Genomic DNA, 21,767 nt, shown 5'->3' with positions numbered 1-21,767 from the left:
TATCCGATATGATTAAAGGGACTTTTGAGATTACTTTTGAGTATGTGGTTTAAAATTTTTGTAAATTGTAACCAGAAACAAACTAAAATATTTTTTAAGAAGAAATTGAACATGAAATTATAAATTTTAATTATTTCCAGTATATTTTATATTTTTAAAAGGTACACTAATTTTCAGAAGGTAATAAAAAATAACATTGTTCATTTCCATTCCCCTTCTGAACTTCATTTTCTCTTTTGAGTACTTTTCTGGATTTAATGATGTGTTTGCCAAATACCTACTATGTTTAAAGCATTGTGCTAGATGCTAGGAATATAAATAGTCAATTGATATAATTTCTGGCTATAAGAAATATACATTCTTTTATGTGTGTGTGCATGTGTGTACATATCACTGATGCAAGGATAAAGTAAAATCAGGACAGAAGAACATTAACAACTGAGGGAAAAAGGAAAGGCATCCTGTAGAAGGTGGCATCTGAGCTGAGCTTTGAAAGAAGAAAAAGATTCTGAAAAGCAGACCAAGAAGTACATTTCAAACATGATTTGTGGGGAAGCAGAAAGGGGCAAAGGTAGTGTTGTCTAGCTAGAACATAGCATTTGTACGAGGAAACACTATTAGATGATGCTGAAAGGGTAGGTAGGAACCATGCTATGGTGGGCCTTACATGCCATGTTAAGAGATATTTTATCTTAGAGATAACAGGGAAGCCACTGCAAGTTTTTGAGCCAAGTAGTGATGTGGTTGGATCTGTGTCTCAGAAAGATTATTTTTGACAGTCTTACGAGGATGGATTGGAGAGAGGAGAAACTGGGAATCTGGGAGGTCAGTGAGAAAGCTAGCTATTCCACTAGAACAGAACAAAGGTGATGGGAGATTAAGTTGTGGCTGTGGCTGTGTGAGTGCAGAGAAGGGGACTGATGTGCAAAATGTAGTGGAGGAAGAACTGATAAGACTTGGTAACTGACTGGATGTATTGAGTGAGAAAGAGGAAAAGAGTCAAGCAAGTGTTTAATAAGCACTTATTAGGCTCGGTGCTAAGTGCTGGGGATGCGAAACAAAAAACAAACTAGTACTCTCTCTCAAGAGACATTCTAATGGGTCAAGTATGATTCCAAGGTTGTGAGCTCCGAAGGAGAGTGGTATCTTCATGAGAAATATTGAAGTTTACAGGATTGGTGGGGAGTGGGGAAGGATGGGAGAGAAGGAGTTTGAGATGCTTATGGGCCATCCAAAAGGAGGTGTCCTACAGGCTTTTGAGTAGTTGCAATTAGAGATTAAAGAGTGATGCAAATATTGGAGATTCATGTAAGGATGAGACTTGAACCCATGGGAGTTAATTAACTCTCGAAGAGACTAGAGAGAATGAGAGCAGAGCTCTCCAAATCATTCTATACCCAGGAATCAGGAAATGGATGATCCAGCAAAAGGAATTCAGGTAAGAGAATGGTGTCATGGAAGCCAAAGAAGGAGAGTGTCTAGAAAAGGGGGGTCAAGTGCATCAAAAGCTGCTAAAAACTCAAGAATGATAAAGATTTAGCGGTAGATTGAGCCTTGGTAACCTAGGAAATGGCAATATAAATCAAGTGGTGGGACATAAACCAAACTGCCCTCCTCTGGACTACATCATACTCCTTAGAACCTCATTATTATGCAAGATCACATAAGCCCTGAAATTGATCTGATCAGTAACCCCTGTCCCTTCCTTTGATTGGAGAGGGTGAAGGGCAGAGAGTGGAGAGCTCCTCCATTCAAGGAGAGTGACCCAGGAAAACCATGTCTTCATTTCCACCCTGCTGCAGCCCTCTCTCCTCCCCACCCCCTTTTCAGAGGTTCTTTTTGTATTTTCTTCTCCCATTAGATTGTGAACTCCTAGAGGATAGGACTGTTCTTTTTGCCTTTCTTTGTAGCTCCTCCTTTACCCCCTGTACCCCCAGTGCTTAGCAAAGCTCCTGGCACATCATAAACCCTTAGTAAAAGTCAACAGTCTAAGGTACTGAGAAGTGGGAGGTGGGGAATGGAGAAAGCTAGAATAGATCATCTTTCTAGAAGTTTGGTAGTCCATGAGAGGGAAAGATAAAGGATATTGACTTGAGAGCAAGCTGCTGAATAAGACAGAAAGGGATAGGATTAAGAGTATATAGAGTGAGAGACTGACGTTGGCAAAGGACCTCCTCTTCCTCAGAAAAGGAAGGTGAGGATGAGTGAAAATGCTTTGAGGTACTGAGTAGGGGGAAAAGTGGGAGCTTAAGGTGGATGACTTCTATTTTTCCTGTAAAATAAAAGGCAAAAATATTTCCTCAGAGAGCAATTGGTGTTGTTGGGGTCATTAGAAAATGTTTGGAACAGCCATTAAAGAAAGTGGGAAGGGGAGGCAGGGAAAGGTAAAAGTTTTGTTGTGCAGCTACAAAAGTCCAAGGGACAGGTAGGTGGTATAATGGATAGAGTGCTGGGCTTGGAGTAAGACCTGAATTCAAATCTGGCCTCAGACATTTACTAGCTGAGTGACCCTGGGTAAGTCACTTAACCCTATTTGCCTGTTTCCTCATCTGTAAAAATGAGCTGAAGATGGAAATAGCAAACTATTCTAGTATCTTTGCCAAGAAAACCCCAACAGGGTCATGAAGAATCGGATACGATTAAAACAACTGAGTGACAAAGGCCCAATGGAAATAAGATAATGAATTTTCATAGGAGCCAGCTGGCAACAGAGTTGTGACTTCCTCCAGCAGTGTTCCATAGCTTGGAAGTACAAGCAGATTAGATAGATAATAGGGATGACCAGGAGCTGAGAACTAGCAGAGCATGAACTTGCACTAGAACAATAGTTAACCAGTGTCATTATTTACATAGCTAGAGCCAGCATATTGTTTTGGTTATTTTCTTCACTCTGCATCACTTCATATTTTCCTCTATTTATCTGTCTACATATTGAGCACTTATAATGGTAAAATAATTAATTATATTCATATACCACAATTTCTTAAAATAATTCCCCAGTTGCTGGCAATAGCCTACTTTTCCCCCCTCAGTAGAACCTGAGATTTGGAAGGAACCCCAAATATTGAGTCCAAATCCCTACTTGACAAAAAATCCCTTCTCCAATATCTCTGACAAGTGGTCATCCAGCCTTTGATTGAAAATCTAGAGAGAGAATTTTCCAACTCTGAAATTCTGAGGGAGTCTCCCATTTTGGATAGCTCTAATCTTTAGAAGTTTTCCTTCTATCAAGCCTAAGTCTGCCTCTCTTTCCAATCTACTCATTGCCACTAATGCTATTAATACCTATGTAAAGCTAGGCCTCTTGTCAATATCCTTACAATCTTTGTAATAGTATTCCTTGGTCAAAGGATATGAACAATTTTATAGCCTTTATTGTATAATGCCATAGAACCATAGAATTGAGATTTGGGAAGGATCTCATTGGTAATCTATTTGAATCAATATTTGAATTAAATACCCTCATTACTTTTCTAGCTTCTGCTTGAAAATATCCAAGGAGAAACTACAACTATTTCTTGAGGTATTCCATTCTGCTCTTGGATAGCTTTCGTTAATAAATTTTGTTCTTACATCAAGCCTAAATTGGTCTTTTTGAAGCTTCTCTCCACTGCTTCTAGTTTCACCCTTTGGGGACAAACAGGATAAGTTTAATCCCTCTTCTAGATAATAGCCCTTCAAATATTTGAAGCTAGCTAATGTATTGCTCTCCTTTCTTCTCCATGCTACACATCCTTAGTTTCTTCAAGAAATCCTTATGTGGCATGATCTTCGGGCTCTTCAGCATACATAATGCTTTCCAAAATGGTTACACCAATTCACAGCTCCACCAGCAGTGCAGTAGTCTGTCTGTTTCTTCAATGTGCCTGAAGCATTGGATTTTACCATTTTAAAGTACTATTGACAATATAATGGGGTTAAGGTTATATTTCAAAATAATTTTAATTCTCATTTACCAGATTATTTGAGCATTTGAAGAATTTTTCAGGTGGTTGATTATGTTTTCCCTCACCCTCAAACTGACTATTCATATTCTTTAATTGAAGAATAAATTTTACTCTCATAAACTTGTCATTTATTCTCTGGGCCTGAGTTTTCTAATCTGTAAAAGGAGAGTATCATACTAGGTGAGTTTGTCTCTTCATGCTTAAAAATCTATGATTTATGTAGAGTTCAGATGCTAGACTTTTATCAGAAATATTTAAAGATTTTCTCTAGTTGGTTTCTGTTTCCTTTGTGAAAGTCCTTTTTTATGATCAAATTTGTTTTTGTCTCCCAAAATTTCTTTTTTTGAGGTTAAAAATTTCCTATGTTTCTGTAATACATATGTATACACATTTACATATATATGTATTCAACTAATTATTTTATGAACATTTTATATTAGATCATTTATCTACTAGAAATTTATTATACTGTATGATGGGAGGTGTAGATTTACTCGTCTTTTTGCCATTGTTAACTGAAAATAGCATATTTATTTTAAAAATAATATTGTTTTCAAGGTTCTAATAATTTGGGAAGTTTTTGTAAATTATGTTTTATAGGGGGAAACTAAGGAAATATGTTCTCTTTTGACTGCTCAATATTCCATTTTCCCAGAGGTCTCCTTTCAAGTATTTGTGCACACCATAGGTTATAAGTCTATGAGATTTTGACAGGCCAGGGGCTTTCTTGAGGGGGGAATCCTCAGAGTTATATCTTGTATCTGGGGTACCTTGGCTCAGATCTACATACACAACATAGTATGCGTTTGGAAGAAAGGCGTTTGGATAGAAAAAGAGAGAAACTGAGTAACAGCTAAAAGTGAGAGCATGGTTTATATAAATCTCTGTTAGCTAGTTGGCACAGTGGATAAAGTGCTGGGCTCAGTCAGAAAGATCTGAGTTCAAATATAGCCTCAGGCACTTACTAGTTATGTGAACCCTCAACAAGTCATTTAATCTCTGCCTCAGGTTCCTCATGTGTAAAATGGAAATCATAACAATACCTACTTCACTGGGTTGTTGTGAGGATCAAATGAGACATTTGTAAAGTGCTTAACACAGTGCCTGACATACAGTAGGTGCTTAATAAACGCCTGTTTCCTACTCCCCCATCCGTTTTAAGATAAGACCATATCGGGGCCTATTTTCCCATGCTGACTTTTTGGTAGTCAACAAAATAACAAATCTGATGGAAATTTTCCTTAAATTACATTCCTATGTTACTCTCTGGCATAACGTCGTTGATGTTGGATGACAGATGCCTTGCTACTGAAGACTTTCCCACACACACTACATAAATAGGGTTTCTCTCCTGTATGAGTTCTTTGGTGCCTGGTAAGGGATGAACAGTCAAAGAAGGCTTTCCCACATTCATCACACTCATAAGGCTTCTCTCCAGTATGAATTCTCTGATGTACAGTAAGGGATGAATGTATAGAAAAGGCTTTCCCACATTCATCACATTCATAGGGTTTTTCTCCAGTATGAATTCTCTCATGTACAGTTAGAGATGACTGATTAGAGAAAGCTTTCCCACATTCATCACATTCATAGGGCTTTTCTCCAGTATGAATTCTCTCATGTTCAGTAAGAGATGAAGGATTAAAGAAGGCTTTCCCACATTCATAACATTTATAGGGACTTTCTCCTGTATGAGTCATGTGATGCCTCATAAGTCCACTTCTACGGCTAAAGGCCTTCCCACATTCATCACATTCATAGGGTTTCTCTCCAGTATGTGTTAGCTGATGTCGAGTTAGGTTGCTTTTCAGACTGAAGGCCTTTCCACATTCATCACATTCATAGGGTTTCTCTCCAGTATGAATTCTGTCATGTTCAGTAAGAGATGAATGTTTAGAGAAGGCTTTTCCACATTCATTACATTTATAGCGCTTCTCTCCCTTATGAGTTCTTTGATGTCGAGTAAGGGATGGTTGGTCAAAGAATTTTTTCCCACATTCTTTACATTCATATTCTCTTTCTATAATGGAGCTTTCTGTGAGACTAATTGACAACTTCTTGAAAGTGTTCTCATGGGAAAGGGATTTCTTCCATTTTTCCTCTACAGAGTTTTCCTGATGCTTCTCCAATCTACCCTCAAAAAGAGGAATTTCTCCAAATGTAGGGTCTAGAGAAACAAATATCTCAGGTAATCTGTCTTCTTCAGAAATGTTCTCATTTTGAATTGACTGTTGGGTGTCAGGCCTACTCTCCCAGTCTGGAACCAAGAGAAAAAACAAATTAATCTATTCTCTGTGCTGTAAAAAAGCAATGCTATATTGGGAAGAAGATAATAAAATAGAAAATAATGCCTACTAGGTATCCCTGGTATTGTCACCTCCAAAAACAGTCTTGTAATATGGAAAGAGGCTTAAGAAGTGGAAGAAGAGAATGAAATAGGAAATAGAAGTAGAGGGAGGGTAGCTATATCATCAAATAAGGTGAACAGAATATAAAGTGCCTATTCAGGAGTATGGTAAAGGGCATTCAAGTGTTGTGTTAAGTTTGGGGGATAGTGATAAATAAGAATAGCAAATAAGAAACAATATCATCAGAGAAAATGAACTTTCAGTAAGTAACGAAAGGTAGTCCCTTGAAAGCATGAGGAAAAGAGAAGAAATGGCAAGTAGGAAGAAGGACAGCCAGAGGTAAGAATTATACCTTTTCTTTCCCAAAAAAGTTAGAAGTTTTATTTCAATAAACTATTGTGCTGTTTCTCCCACTGAGTTGCACAAATCTAGTTTTTTCTCACCTGGAGAGGAATTTCTTGGGACCTCTCTCTCTCTGGCTTTCTGCAAATTGAACATCCATGGCTCTTTTCCTTGCTCCAATTTGAAGATCACATCTGGTTTAGATATAGGGAATCCTGTTTGTACAGAAAGAAAATAAAACACAGCTTATGGGGACAAAGAATTGACATGGATCCTCTGACAGGATGCACTTGTGTTAACTTACTAGTACTTCATCACTTATCTGTCTTTCTTTAAACATAACTATTGACGTTTTTTGTTGTTGTTTTTTACATTATAGTCAACAAAGCAACCTTGCAACACTTTGCATCTGTAGTCTCCTACCTAGCTCCTAAGGAGGAGGGATATATATTTCTGTATTTTGGAATTAAGCATGTTTCATGCAGTTAATTTCTTTTAATACCCTTTAATGTCATCTTCTTTTATATAACTCTTTGTATATATTGTTTTCTTGATTCCACTTTCTTCATTCTTCAAAACTTAATATAAGCTATCCCATTTTCCTATGAATTCTCATATCATTTCTTATAGTGATAATATTTGATTATATTCACATACCACAGTCTGTTCAACCATTCTCCATGTCCATGGACACCCACTTTATTTTCAGTTTGTTTTTTACAGAAAGTCCTGCTGCAAATATTTTTACATGCATGTTTCTATCACTGACTACTTTGGGGGCATATATCCAGTACTGGAATCAGAAGTCAGAGACACTAATTAGTGGAGATGTGAATTAGTTAAACTGTTCTTGAAAAACATTTGGAATTATGGAAGAAAAAGTCACTAAGATCAGCTATTCTTATATAATTCCAAATCGTTTCCCACTACTGTTCGTTCAGTTCATAACCCCACCAACAGCGTTTAAGTGTCTTTGATTTCCCAAACCCCTCTGCCACTGACAATTTCTGTTATCACCTTTACTAATTTGATGGCTGTAAATTGAAACTTCAGAGCTGTTTTTCTTATTATTTATAATTGAGGCATGTTTTCCATATGGTTGTTCATTATTTCTTCTGAAAGCTGTTCAAATCCTTTGATAACTTACACTTGTCAATTTTTTCACTCACACTACATCTCTGGATCACTTTTTCCCTTCTGGAAACAAGAAGCTCAGAACTTTGCTATTCAGCTATACAAAGTGTAATTATGTTCCCTTTATTCCAGCCCCTACACCCAACCCCCAGCTGGTATTAGAGGCATATTATGACCCCAAACATTGCCCAACCCTGTCCCTGTCTACCCCACCTCTCCTCCAATATGCACATTCATTCTGGCACAAGGAATTTCTACAGTGACAGCCCACAACTTTCATATTCATTGATCTATTTAGCCTTTCATCCTCCCCAGACATGGTCAGTTCTGATGCAAACATACATCTCCTCCTTCTGTACAAAGATTCATTATCTCTAGCCATGTCTGTAAACCTGGGGCTTTTTGACAGATTCCCTCCTAACTTTTCCATATTCTCTCATTCAAGCTCTGTTTTCTGTCTATATTACAAATGAAGAACAGGGAAAAAAACTGACTTGATCAGCTGGTGGCAGAACAGGTATCATAACTACTGGCCAATTGCCACCTATGGGGCAGCAGAAGCAATAAAGCATCCTGAGGGAGAGATGAGGTAGCATGTGCTAGGAAATGCAAACCACAACCCCTCCTCAGACCCTAACAGAGATAGGTGAGCACCCAGAGCCCAAGAGCCTTAGGAACAGAAGTGCCCTAAGGTTACTGGCCTTGTTTCCAGCCTGTACTTTGAAGCCATCACAGTGAAGAAAGGGCTCACTTTCCTTGGCTTACTGTCACAATTGGGAAGATAAGGCCCAAGCTTAGGGAGTAACAGAACCCTCTATACAACAGGCCCTGCTTCCAGCCCAGCTCCCCACAACCATCATCCCAGGAAGCAACCCCCGTAAAGATGTGATTGGTTAACTGCTTAGAAAAGAAAGTTCTTGCCACCAAAGTCCTTGGCATTGATGGTTTAACATTACAAGTTGATATGATTGTCAGTGGAAATAACATTAAAGAATATTCACTCTCATCAGCTTTGCTGCTACATCCTAAGGACTTTTCCATCTGATTTGCAACTTGCAAGTGAAACCTGTATACAGTCTCCCCACTAAAAGTAAGCTCCTTGAAAGCAGGGACTGCCTTGTTTTTCTATATGTTTCCTCAGCCCTTACACAGTAAGTGGTTAATAAATGCTCATTCATTGCACCCTCTCACTAATACCAGTATTGTAACTCTACTTTCTATACCCACTCCAGATATTAACATCACATCCCTATAAGCTTCTAATAACATACCTGGGCTATTTACCTGTGTTAGAGAAGAGTCTGACTGCTCTTTTACAGACCATGTAGTATTCAACAACTATGGTCCAGCTCAGGTATCTTTTTGTCTTAAACAAGCAATTTTTCTTTCCTCTGTGGATTATCTCTGCCTAGGGTAGAGTTTAAGGAAGCCTGTATTCTTGAGTCCCCGAAACTGCAGTCACATTACATACGTACTGTGATTTTTTTTTTCAGTGTTTAGATAGTATCTCCAATCTAACCATATTTCCCCACATTTGCTGCACTTGTAAGTGGTCTTTTCACCTCCCACCAGAACATCTATTTCATCTGTCAACTCTTCCTTCATTTTCCTTCCCTTTTACTTTTGCTCTTTCCCCTACTTGGAGACATTCTTTTTCTCTATTTTCTTCTTGTTTATTCATCAGCCTGTCCAGGACATTTTTTTGATCCTCAGTCCTCTTGAGTTTTTTTTCTTGCTTCTTTCCCACTCCCTTTCATCAAGATACCTTTCTTCTTAAACTAGCAACCCCCTGCTTTGCATCAGTCCATGCTTTCAATCCAGATCTTTTTAGGGATTCTAACAATGCTGTTCCTTCACGTGGATAGTACATAGATGTACTCTTTCCCACCCTAAAAGCTTTTGAGCAGACATTGGAAATCCTGAGGATTGTAGATTCAGCCTCTTGTTGTTATAGGGACATTATAAGGTGTTTTTAGCCCCTTCTTTCAGAGCTCCACCTGGGGAAAAAGCACTATCCAAATCTCCCATCAAAGTGAGGGGAGTGCTGCCTGCAAATTCCCTAGATCATTACATTGGCAATATGGCCCTGGACTAGATCAATATGGGCACATCATGGGGACTTCTCTATTATCTTTAGTTTCCTTTGCCTCTACTCATCAGGGTGTCATGAACCTTTTGGAGCATAGCCCCAGTAACAATGGTGAGCTGGGTGGCTCAGGTTTCTATACCAAAAATATTCAAATGCTCAAAAAATTAAATGCAAATTAAAATAATTGTGAAATATAAGCTTAAACCTATTACACCGATAAAGTTGGCTGTTGGTATGCCTTTGCTAAAATGCCTACCTAGCTTCTCTTCTCTCCCAGACTGGACAGCAGCAGCATGGTTAAGTACTGTGGTCTTTGTACCACTAGAAAGCTCTGAAACCACAAGCTCACTTGGGCAGTGCCTTGAAGGCCAACCCATTCAGAGGAGCATCTCACAAAAAAGGGATTGTCTTGGAAAAAGTTGGTATGGAAGCCAAGCAACCCAACTGCCATCAGGAAGTGTGAGAGAGTCCAGATGATTAAGAATGGCAAAAAAATCACTGCCTTTGTTCCCAATGATGGCTGCTTGAATTTTAGGAAAACGATGAAGTTTTGGTTGCTGGATTTGGATGAAAAGGTCATGCTGTTGGTGACATTCTGGGAGTCCGATGCAAGGTCATAAAAGTTGCAGATGTTTCTCTTTTGGCCTTGTACAAAAGCAAGAAGGAAAGACCAAGATCATAAAAATTGTATGATGTCTTTGTCATAGTAAAAAATTTTCATGTAAAAATAAAATAAAATGCCTACCTGTACCTGTTAGGCCCCAGCCACAGGGGCTAAAGACTTAAGTTAACAAGTTAACTTAAGTCATCCCTTAACCATTTGTGGGGCTCCAGCTTCTCTAGAGGCACTGAAACTGAAGTCATTCAAGTACTTTCCCTCAGGCAAGTCTGCTGTTCCACCACTTAAAACAAAACAAAACAAATAAAAACATCTAAGCAGCAGATGCTATACCTCATCATACCTCATGACCACCTATGCCAAACATTCTAAAGTGACCAGAAAAGGGGGAACTGCCTTCCTGAGAAATGCTAATTTCAGCATGGTCCCACTAGCACAGACTCTTCAGCACTTTACCACTAGCATCTGAGGTTGCTTTGTGGCATGCCCTGCCCATCATCTCTGCCTTCAGCCTTCTCTCTTCCATGTGGAGACTACAAGGAGATCAGAACATTTTCATATCAAAATCTGATTAAGGTCTCCATTGCAGTCCTGGACAACTGACTGGTATCCATGAATCACAGAGATGGCAAAATCCAGAACAATGTCCAACCCATAATGAACACTCTGACATCCTTTGCTGGGAAAAGTTTCACAAATACTTATGTCTTAGGCTTTTCATTGGATTAGGGTGACAGCTCCCAGCCACATTAAGTCTCAACAAATACTTGTTCTCACCTTTCTCTTCAGAGCACAGAATTATTTATTTTCTCTTAAATCTTTTAACCAACACTAATATCCCAGTCCTTCATTCTGTATGCATTAAGTAACTGCTCTAAGGTCTGTCTTTACAAGGCAGGATCTAATATCCCTACAAGATAGCTGCACTTCAGGATATTACCAACTTCAAGAAACTTATAGACTGAGAAATTGTAGAGTTGGACACAACCTTCACCTTCCATGAACAATTTGTCTACTTTACATGGGAGTTTTCAAACCTAATACTTTTGTTCTGTAAGAGATGAGAAACAGAGAATCTTTGTCTTACACTTGAATTCCAAACACTTAATTTCCAAAGTACAAGATGAAGGAGGCTTGGCTAAAGAGCTATTCATCTGAAAACAAGATCAGGAAGGTCTAGTAGCATGAAAGCTCAGGATGAATCAATAATGTGATCTGGCCACCACGAAAGATAATCTTGCTGTATTTTGTGCTGGTCTGGCCACATCTGGAAGGATATAATTCAGGAAGGATACTGATAAAGTGGAGTGCATCCAGAGGAGGACAATCAGGAGAGTGAAGGGCTTTGAGTTCACACCATATGACTGATTAAAGGAAACAAAGATCTTTGCCTGGAGAAGAAAAGATTTGGGCACTGGGGCTGTGTTTTTCCTTCATTTTTGAAGGGGACCATGACATCAGGGAAATGATGACATGACTTGTAGTTCACTTTGATTTGAATGAGGGAGGGCTGTGCAAGGTCACTAGCCTCACTTTCTCCTCCAGAGCCATCTGGGCCCAATGACCAGATATTCTTTAGGACGACTGGAAGTAGCACAGGATGTCATGGGAGACCCTAGCCCTTTTAAGCTAAAGCTTTTTCAGATGCTTACTTTGAGTGAGGTAACACCCATTCCGTGAATAGGCCTCTTTAAGAATCAAGTCAAGGGATGGTCCCTTTAATAAAAAAAAAAACAACCAAACTGGGAGGAGAAAACTGGGTTTCTGGTTGCTGGTCAAAAGAGAAAGTTACTACTGACATTCACTCTGGGTCAGGAGGGCCCAAAATATAGCCATTAAGTGGAGCTTGGACAGGGACCTATTATGATCCTAGAAGAAACAGAGAAGAGGAATACTGGTGTAATACCTGATTTCAAGTATTTGAAGGGCTTTCCCATGGAAGAGAGTGTGGCTCTACGGGTAGAAATAGGGCTGACAGGAGGAAGTTGGCAAAGAAGCAAATTTAAGCTCAAGATAAGAAAAACCTTTGTAACAGAACTCCCCAAAAGCAGACTTGGAAGGTGGTGAGTCTCCTTCAGTGAAGATCTTCAAGCAAAAGTTGAGTGGCCACTTCTGTGGCAAGAACCTTCTGAGTGGCTTCCAACTCCAAGATTCTGTGAATCAAATTACATTAGAGCTAGAGAGAACTAAGAGATCATCTAATTCAACCCCCATTGTTGGAAAGAAAGCTTAAGGTAAAAGAAGTGAAGGAATTTGCACAGGGTCAAATGGTTAACAATTAGCAGGGTGAGACTTGAACTCAGGCTTCCTGACTCTTCTTTCCCCTATACCAGGGGTAGGGAACCTGCGGCCTCCAGACCACATGTAGCTCTCTAGGTTCTGAAGTTTGGTCCTTTGACTGAATCTAAACCTCACTGAACAGATTTGTTTGGATTCAGTCAAAGGGCCATACCTGAGGATGGAGAAGGCCATATGTGCCCTGGAGGCTGCAGGTTCCCTATCCCTGCTAAACTACCTCCCTATCCAAAAAGGATATGGTAGAAAAGCCCAGAAGGAACTGTGGTAACTTCTGAAGGAGGTTCAGACTTATCTTTCCAGAAAGCAGATAAGAGCACTCTTATCTTAGGTGAAAGCCCTTGACCTGTAGGAGAAGAGGACAAGGAAGTTACAGTCTCAGGAACAGCATAATCCAGCTTCTTAATTTCAACATAAGGTGTACATCATTTTCATCTGTTAAGGAAGGGAAATACTTTTTTTGTCAGCCAAAAAAAGATTTGATATCTCTGACCCAAACCCTGAACCAAAATTCAGGTAAGAAATTCAGAGGCTCCATGGTTTTTACCAGTTCTCTTTGATACCCTGACAACTCCAGAACTGCTATACTTGGCAACCCAGACCCTCCCCTACCCCATTTCTTGCTTGGCTTATTTCTTCATAGGTACCCCTTGCCTTCACTTTCTTTTTCAATGCCACACTTGTTATCAGTCCTAGGTCACATTACCTTTCTCTGCTTAGTCTGGTTTTGAGATTAGGATGTTTCCATTCTACTTGAGAGCAGGCTTCCTGTGATATTGCTCTGCCATTACAACTACCTCCTTCTCCTTTACTTTTGGTTCCCCTCATTTAGATTTAAGAATCTTATTTTTCTATTTCTTTCCCAGCTCTTCATCCAAGTTCTCTAGTTTCCCTGCAAGTCTACTGGATATTGTTCTACCTAATGTCTGCCTGAGTAGTTCTTGGAAGGTTGGGCCCTGGCTTTGCTGCCCTTTCAGTTTTGAAGTCAGTAGGTAACTCCTTTTCCTCCTGCAAGCCTCTTCTCTTTACCTGTTGGCTCACCATATCTAAATCCATGGGCTTTATCTTGCAGTCCTTCTTCTTGTTCTTATTCTTGATGCATTCTGACCTCTTAAGGTCCTAATCCTCTCTAAGACCCCACCCTTTACCTAGCCCCAGAGCAAACAGTAGGACCTCACGTTCACCTTCACAGTTACACAGCCTCACTGTTTCAAAGCAGTTCCTACAGGTATCTCTTTCATGACTATCCTTAAGACACACAGTCACAGTGAGACATAAAGAAATCCAATCCCAGCTCTGCATTCACTAGTACAGTATTTAGCACAGAAGAGAATTTTCTTGATTTAAGATGAATTCTGAATCCCAGAGAGAAGTCATCCTTACCCAATGAGATGAAGTTTCTATAGTTCTCCAGCATCACATCCTTGTACAGGTCCCTCTGAGCAGGGCTCAGTTGCCCCCACTCCTCTTGGGTGAAGTTTACAGCTACATCCTTGAATGTCACTGATTCCTGAAACACAAATGTATTCTTGCTCACCCATAAAACTCTTTTTACACAATGGGAAAGTGAAAAAAGAGCATTTGGAAGGACTGATGAGATAGAGTGATTCTGGTGATAGTAAGAACTCTGAGTAGGAGAGAATTTGGAGCATCTGACTTAAGGTAGGAAGGTATCTTTTCCATGCCAACATGCTTATCACTAAGCTCCAAAGAGGATGAGCACTAGTCAAACAAACCTTAGTCCTTCATCCACAAGGATGGGGATCAGGGAGACAGAGAAGTTCTATGATGATGAGGGGAAAAATGTCCACACTCTGGAAACTGAGATTTCATTTTGAAAAGAGTGGAAAACTCAGCTTACCTGGGCTTTGGTCATCAGGGACACAGTAGCCATTCCCTCTTCTTCAGTAGTTCTCTCCTAGAACAAGGCAGAGTTCTGAGAATGCAGGCCTAGAGGAGAGAAGAGGGGCAATGATCATATCTCAGACCCCCCAGATTCATCAGGTTAGAAATATCTAAATAATTGAAGTATGTGATTTCCCTACTTCTCCACTCTACAAAGGAGGTCAAAGGTAGCCCAGGCACAGCAACCTTGCTCCTTCCAAGATCAAAGAAGAGGAAAAGAACTCCTATGTACAAAAATATTTAGAACAGCTCTTGTGTAGTGACAAAGAACTGGAAACTATGGAAGTGTTGATAAATTGGGGAATGGCTGGACAAATTATGGTATGTTATGGAATGTTATGGGTCATAACAAATAATGAAAATGACAGTTTCGGAGGAACCTGGGAAGACTTGGATGAACCGATGCAGAGTGGTCAGAGGATACTACAATAATAATAATATTGTAAAAATAAACATTGAAGTGGTGTCCAACTACAATTCCAGAAGGGTGCTACCCACGTCTGGACAGAGAGGTAATGGATTCAGAACACCAAATGAATTATATATTTTTAGACATGGCCAACACTGGAATGTGTTTTGTCTGACTGTCTATATTTCTTAAATGGGTTTTGTTTTTCTTCTTTATTCATTGTGGTGGGGAGGAGGTAAAAAAGGAAAAAAAAGCTTGCTAATTGAAAAACAAATAAAAATTTAAGCAAAATAAAGAAGAGTAAATTACATTGCTCCCACAAAGTGCCTGGTATGTTGACTATGTCTGTCTCATAGCACATCACTAGATGGACCTCTGTTTTTTTCAGGAAACATGATGGAAATTAGTATTTCTGACCCCAGGGCTGTCTGATATGGAAAATAGCTGCCAAAATCTATGTGACTTATTCACCTGCTCCTTAATGATGGAAAATATTTCCAATTTCTTTCCTGACTCATAGAGCTAACAGAAATCATGACTCTGATTTCCTTAAGGTAGCCTAATGGTTATAAGACATTAGTATAAGGAAAAGAGTAGGAAGATAGAACTGGAAATCAGGAAATCAATATGGTTTTGTCTCTGCAGTTTAGTATTTGTATGGCCATTAGCAAATCACTCAACCTATCATTAATCTATAATAATCCAATGGAAAGGCAATATGGTGTATTGGAAAGACTGCTAGACTTGGGGTAAGGAAAACCTTGACTTTAAAGGTTATTATATGGCTCTAGGCATGTTAGTTAACAACTAGTATGGTGGATAGAGCTCTGGACCTGAAGTCAGGAGGACCTGAGTTCAAATCTGGCCTCACACTTTACTAGCCACGTGACTCTGGGCAAGTCACTTAACTCTGCCTCAGTTTCCTCATCTGAAAAATGAGCTGAAGAAGGAAAAGGCAAATCGCTCCAGTATCTTTGTCAAGAAGACCCCAAATAGGGTCACAAAAAGCTGGCCATGACTGAAATGTACAACACAGTTAATTAACAAGTATGTATTAAGTACCTACTGTGAGCCACGTACTGTGTTAGGTTCTGGGTATATAAAGTCAAAAACAAAACAATCCCAACCCTTGAATGGAATTTCCAGTTCACTGAGGGAGACAAAATGCACACATAGAAATACATGTTGTTCAGTCATTTTAGTCATGTCTGACTCTTCAGGATCCCATTTGGGATTTTCACAGATGAGGAACTGAGACAAATAGAGTTAAGTAACTTGCCAAGGGTCACACAGCTAAGAAGAGTCTGAGGCTGAATTTGAACTCAGGAAGATGAGTCTTCCTGACTTCAGGCCTAGTGTTCCATTCACCTTGCCTCCTAGTTGCCCCACATAAGAATACATACAAGGTAATGGGGACTGAGCAGAGGCACTGATAGCTAGGAGTGTGTGTGTGTTCATCCTTTGTTGCCAAAGAAGACCATGCCATCAGAGAAATGATGACATGACTTGTACTTGACTTTGTTTTGAGTGAGGGAGGGCTGGCAGGTCACCAGCCTCACTTCTCCTCCAGAGTCATCTGAATCCAGTGACCAGATATTCATCAGGGTGACTGGAGATGACCCAGGATGAGGCGATTGGGGTTAAGTGACTTGCCCAAGGTCACCCAGCTAGTGAGTATCAAGTGTCTGAGGTGAGATTTGAACTCAGGTCCTCCTGACTCCTGCACTGGTGCTTTATCCACTGCACCACCTTGCTGCCCCTAGGTAGGAGTAAGAGAATTGGCAAAGACCTCCATCCATGGAGGAGGCAGCAAAGGTGAAGGTAAGGAGGGTTCCCTCAGGGAGACAGCTTGTGTAAGGGCACAGGAAATGGTGTGTCCTAGTGTAGGAACAGCAAGAAGCCCAAGGTGGCTAGACTGGGCATGTCTGAAGGGGAGAAAAGTCTAATGAGGCTGGAAAGAGGCTGCAGCCGGGTTGGGAAGGAATTTATTGTTAATCCCGGAGGGAACAGGGAACCACGGGAGTTTCTTAAGCAAAGTGGGACACAGTCAGCTATGATTTAGGTACATATGTCTGGATACCATGTGGATAGAGAGGGGAGAGAAGCCAATTGGAAGGGTATTGCAGTACTTCAGGCAAGAGGTGAATTCAGGTGGACCTGAATCAAGGTAAAATCCATGTAAGTGCAAAGAACAACACTGATGAAAGATGCCAGGAGGTAGAATTCACAAGGTTTAATAACTACTTGGATAAGGAGGTGAGGATGAACACTTCCCCCCCCCCCCACACACACACACACTTTTAACCACTATCAGCTTCATACTTGTCATCTGGCAATATGGGGACAATAGTATCTGTGGTACACAGGGTGAGGATCTTAAAAGAATTTTGCTAATAAAGGTGGCCAGCATTTATACAGTACTCGATTCTCATCTCCATCCTGGGATATAGGTGCTAGTATTATTTCCATTTATAGTTGAGGAAACCAAGGCAATGAAAGGTTAAGTGGCTTGTTGAGGGTCACACAGCTAATCTGAACTCAAGTCTTCCTGACTCTGGGCCCAGCACTCTATACCCTGTGCCAACTAGTTAACACAAATTCAGGCCCAGAGTCCTATCTACTACACTACTCAGCTGCCTTAAGGTCCTTAAGATTAGCTGCCTGCCAACCTTAAAGCTTTAGATAATGCCAGCTATTCTGTTATAAAATGGGGATATTAAATATGACTGTAAAAAATGATAGTGATTCCACAAATCAATTTCATACTTTTTTAGTAACATACTTCAAATATGCCCTCCCTACTAAAGAGAATCCTATTTTTCTTAGAGTCATATGTCAATAAGTCATCAAACATTTACTAAGTATCTGCTAAGTGCCAGGCACTGTGCTAAGCTCTGGAGATACAAAGGCAAAAGACAGTCCAGCCCTTTGAGGAGCTCAGAATCTAAAGGGGGAGACAACAGGTAAGCAAATATGTACAAACAAGTCATGTGCACAGCATAAAGAGAAAATAATCAATAGAGGGAGGGTACTGGAATTATAAGGAATTAGGAAAGGCTTCCTGTAGAAGGTGAGATTTTATCGGGGACTTCAGGGAAGCCTCGAGGCAGAGATGAAAAGGGAAAGCATTCCACCCAGAGAAAATGTCTGGAATCGAGAGAGGGAGTGTTTTGTTTTAGAAACAGAAAGCAGGCCAGTGATGCTGGATTGAAGAGTATGTACAGGGGTGTAAAGATCAGAAAGGCTAGGGGAATTGGGTTATGAAGGGCTTTAGAAACTAACAAGAGGATTTGATCCTGGAGGTGACAGGGAGCCATGGAAGGTTTACATGCTTTAGAAAACTCACTTTGATGGCTGTGTGCAAGATAGACTGGAGTGTGGAGAAACTTGTGGCCTTGAAGGCCAGAAAGAAGCTGCTGCCACCAACCTGGTTTAGGCCCTTACCGCCTCACACCTAAATTACTGTAATAGCCTTCAGGCTGGTCTGCCTGCCACTAGTCTCTCCACACATGTATAAACATGCACATATGTATACACACATGTACAGGCATGCATGCTCACACATCTACATGTTATTTATATGATGAACCAGTGGAAATCGTTCTTTCCCCATCTATGCCATTCAGGTTTATTATTGTACATGAGGAAACTAAAAAGAGAATAGAATATGAAAGAAGATATGAGAAGTCCAATGCTGAAGCCTCCAATATGCTAATTCAGACCAAGGGGCAGCCAGGTCTACCAGGTCAGTAGCCACTTTGTTCTCCTCGACTCAGATTGGTCTGTTTGTTGGAAGATGGTCATTTTCACATCTTCAAACTTTTAAGGCCACTATTTTACTACAATCACTATCTCCTTATTGTTTTCTGGATACTATACTCTCACCCAAGTTCCTAGGCACAATGGTTGAGAAATATTCTTCCACTGGCTACAACAGGACTGCTTCTATGTAAATCTTAGGCCTCCCTCAACCAGAGACAGAGCTCAGAGATAGGATCTGCAGAAGCCCTGAAAGGGGATCCCCTTCCTCCTTCTTGGTACTGAAATTCCCTGAAGGTCTACTGAAAGTAGAAAGAACTTGGCCCTGGAGAGGAGATGAAAAAATGGACTTCGAAGCCTTCTTTGCAGAGGTAGAGGACTATGGGTGCGGAACACTGTCAGCTTAAGGTGCTGGTCAGTTTTGCTGAGCTGTTTTGTTTTGTACGTCTTACAAGGGATGGTTTCCTGGGTAGGGAAGGTAGGGGAAATATTTAGGAATGAAAATAATATAAAACCAAAATACATTAATAATTTCTTAAAAACAGAAAGTGACTTCTAAGATTATATTTTGGTGCTGAATGGAATACTTCTCTTTGGGAGTTTAAATTGTATTTGCAAAGCCAGAATTTAAGGTTTCAGGGGAACAACTAACTAAAGGAAAGGACTTCTCTCTTTTCTTGGGGGTTGGAGGATTTATCCCTTGCAGAGAGCCAAGCCTCTGCCACTCCAGGCTGGATTACTGTAGGTTTTGGCAAGGTGCAGAAGGTACGTAGAGTCAGTTAAGGGGGCCTCCCCAGCCACTGGGTAAAGTGCAGTCTTGCTGGAGAGATAGGCTGAGTCCACAGCCAGATCACGAAGGGCTGCCCTGATGTTTCGAGGGGTAACAGGGAGCCACCGCAGCTTCTTGAGTGGGAGAGTGACAGGTGTGGCGTGCGGCTGGGCTTCTGATGGGAAAGGGGCAGGGAAGGGAGGGATCGCACGCTCTGGAGCAGAGAGCCTAGCTGGGAGTCCGACGACCACGGTCCGATTCCCGTCTCTGCCACGGACGGACTGAGCGACTCTGGGCAGGACTTGCCTTCTCTGCGCCTCAGTGTCCCCATGTGTCAAATGTGGATCCTCGAGCCCCAGACCTGCCCGGTGTCTGCAGACCCCGCTTCCCTCGGTCCCCGAACGCCCCAACAGACCGGCCTTTACCTCCGACCCACACGGTCCGGACAAACTGCTATTCTCCAGGTCCGACGCTGAGTTAGGAGGCCACAGACGTTACGGTCCAGGGAGGGCGCCGAATTCTCGCTCCCCAGGCAGCTTCGCCTCCTGAGCCCACACTGCCTGGACCAACCACGACAGGGGGATTCTGGGGGATTGGGTCTGAGTGCCAGAGTCGGCGCGGCTCTGTGCTCTCTGGGAAATGTAGTCCGGGATTCCACATGCGCAGTCGCAGTGGGTAGACTTTCAGACGGGGCAGGGAGAAGGGGGAGGAGCGCGCTTCTCGGTTGCCATGGTAACAGCCTCTTCCGTAACTCTGAGAAAAGAACCTCGTGGTAGGTGTCCCCTTTCGCCTTCCGCTGAGGAGGGGCGTTGCGGGGTCCCATTTGTCATCCGGCCGTGGGCCCAGAGAGAAGATGAGTTTTTTTTCAGGGTTGATCCCTTGGCCTATGCTCGGTTCCGCGGAGAGGAAGGGAAGCTCCGGGGGCCGCCCCTGCCTGTCTTGGGGTGTTGGCTGCATCTCCGGCGCGTGGGGGGCTTCCTGTCCGAGAGGCGGGGTGCGCTCCTGAGGCCGGGGAGCCTTGAGGTTACCGGCAGAGCCGGCTCTCTGCTCTCGCGTCCCACAGGCTCCCGAGGCCCGCGGCACGTGGTCGGCGCCCTCCCAAACGGAACCCCCAAACCCGACTCCAGGTTCAGAGGAGTCTGCGAGGCAGCCCCCACGCGTGATCCCAGGATTGTGTGTTTACTTTCACTAAGGCAACATGAAAGCGCGTACTAGCCCAAACCAAAAGACATCCAATTTAAAAAAAAAAGCGGGTTAAGACAAGATGTCCCCATGTGCACAGTGGCACACTCCCACCTGTCCCCACACTTATTGGGCAGCAAGCGTCCACACAGGAAACATCACCATGCAAAACTGGACGTCCACACAGCTGGGTGTGAGGCCAAGCCATCACATCTGTTGAATGACATCATTAGTAAGCGTATATTAATACAATCTTCACCGACTGAGTAAGAGAAAATACGGGAGCGTTATCATGATTCTATCAAAAGCAGCTTGGGTGGTGCAATGTCTAGAGCACTGATCAGTCAGGAAGACCTGAATTCACATTGTCCACAGACATTTTCTAGCCCTGTGTAACCCTGGGCAAGTCACCTGACTTGTCTGTGCCTCGGTCTTCATAACTATAAAATGGGATATCAGTACTCTTATGGTCTAAGTTTAAACCTGCTCCCCCCATGGGTGCTGTGTGTATTTGTCGGAAAGAGTGAACCAAGTTCTTAGGAGAAAGTTTTCTATTAACTGTCTTTACCATATGTAGACTACTACTCTCATATACCTGACCTCTGGGGACCTGCCTCCTCCTCTACCACCTCCACTTCCTCCTCCTTTTCTTCCTTTCCTTCTCCTCCTCCTTTTTTCCAAAAAAGAGACAATGTGACATTTTCCAAATAAGACAATTTACTTTTGTCCTGTGCAGTTTTTATTTTTAATTTCTTGAAATATAGCTCTGAAAAACAGACTTTTTAAAAAAAAAAACCATTATATTTTAAATGGGTCTACTTGACTATACCCAAATCCTTTGCTTTCACTGAATGGTCACTGATAGACTCAGTCCAAGTCTCCATAACTCATTAGTTAGGTTTTGATGGCTTAGAATGAGTATAAATAGCGATCGTTTCCTGTTCTGGCCAAAATCTATGAAGGTCTTCC

General features: G+C 41.5%; 1 protein-coding gene across 2 annotated transcripts; it reads right to left on the bottom strand.

Annotated features, from left to right (window-relative positions):
- Nucleotides 1-4,801: 4,801 nt before the first annotated feature.
- LOC140520649 (uncharacterized) lies at nucleotides 4,802-20,252 on the bottom strand. 2 transcript variants are annotated; one of them, XM_072634713.1, is made up of 5 exons: nucleotides 20,042-20,252; nucleotides 14,636-14,724; nucleotides 14,158-14,284; nucleotides 6,739-6,852; nucleotides 4,802-6,204 (listed from the first exon to the last, which is right to left on the bottom strand). In XM_072634713.1, exons 2-5 carry the CDS (start codon nucleotides 14,666-14,668, stop codon nucleotides 5,207-5,209), a joined length of 1,272 nt encoding a protein of 423 aa, XP_072490814.1. In that variant the 5' UTR covers nucleotides 14,669-14,724; nucleotides 20,042-20,252; the 3' UTR covers nucleotides 4,802-5,206. The 2 variants fall into 2 exon arrangements, with proteins under 2 accessions (XP_072490814.1, XP_072490815.1); XM_072634714.1 differs by lacking the exons at nucleotides 14,158-14,284; nucleotides 14,636-14,724; nucleotides 20,042-20,252 and adding an exon at nucleotides 10,117-10,245.
- Nucleotides 20,253-21,767: the final 1,515 nt, after the last annotated feature.

This window comes from Notamacropus eugenii, chromosome 1, assembly GCF_028372415.1.
Source record: "Notamacropus eugenii isolate mMacEug1 chromosome 1, mMacEug1.pri_v2, whole genome shotgun sequence".
Taxonomy (NCBI): Eukaryota; Metazoa; Chordata; class Mammalia; order Diprotodontia; family Macropodidae; genus Notamacropus; species Notamacropus eugenii.
Note: the sequence above shows the minus strand (reverse complement) of the source record. Positions and strands in the feature narration are given on the sequence as shown.

Bases quoted from the DNA above. Each gene is read 5' to 3' on its own strand.
- LOC140520649 (XM_072634713.1), bottom strand. From the start codon at position 14,668: ATGGCTACTGTGTCCCTGATGACCAAAGCCCAG. The intron at 14,285-14,635 runs GTAAGCTGAGTT...TTTGTGTTTCAG, and splicing joins CCCTGATGACCAAAGCCCAG to GAATCAGTGACATTCAAGGA. The intron at 6,853-14,157 runs GTAAGGATGACT...CTGTACAAACAG, and splicing joins TAGAAACTTCATCTCATTGG to GATTCCCTATATCTAAACCA.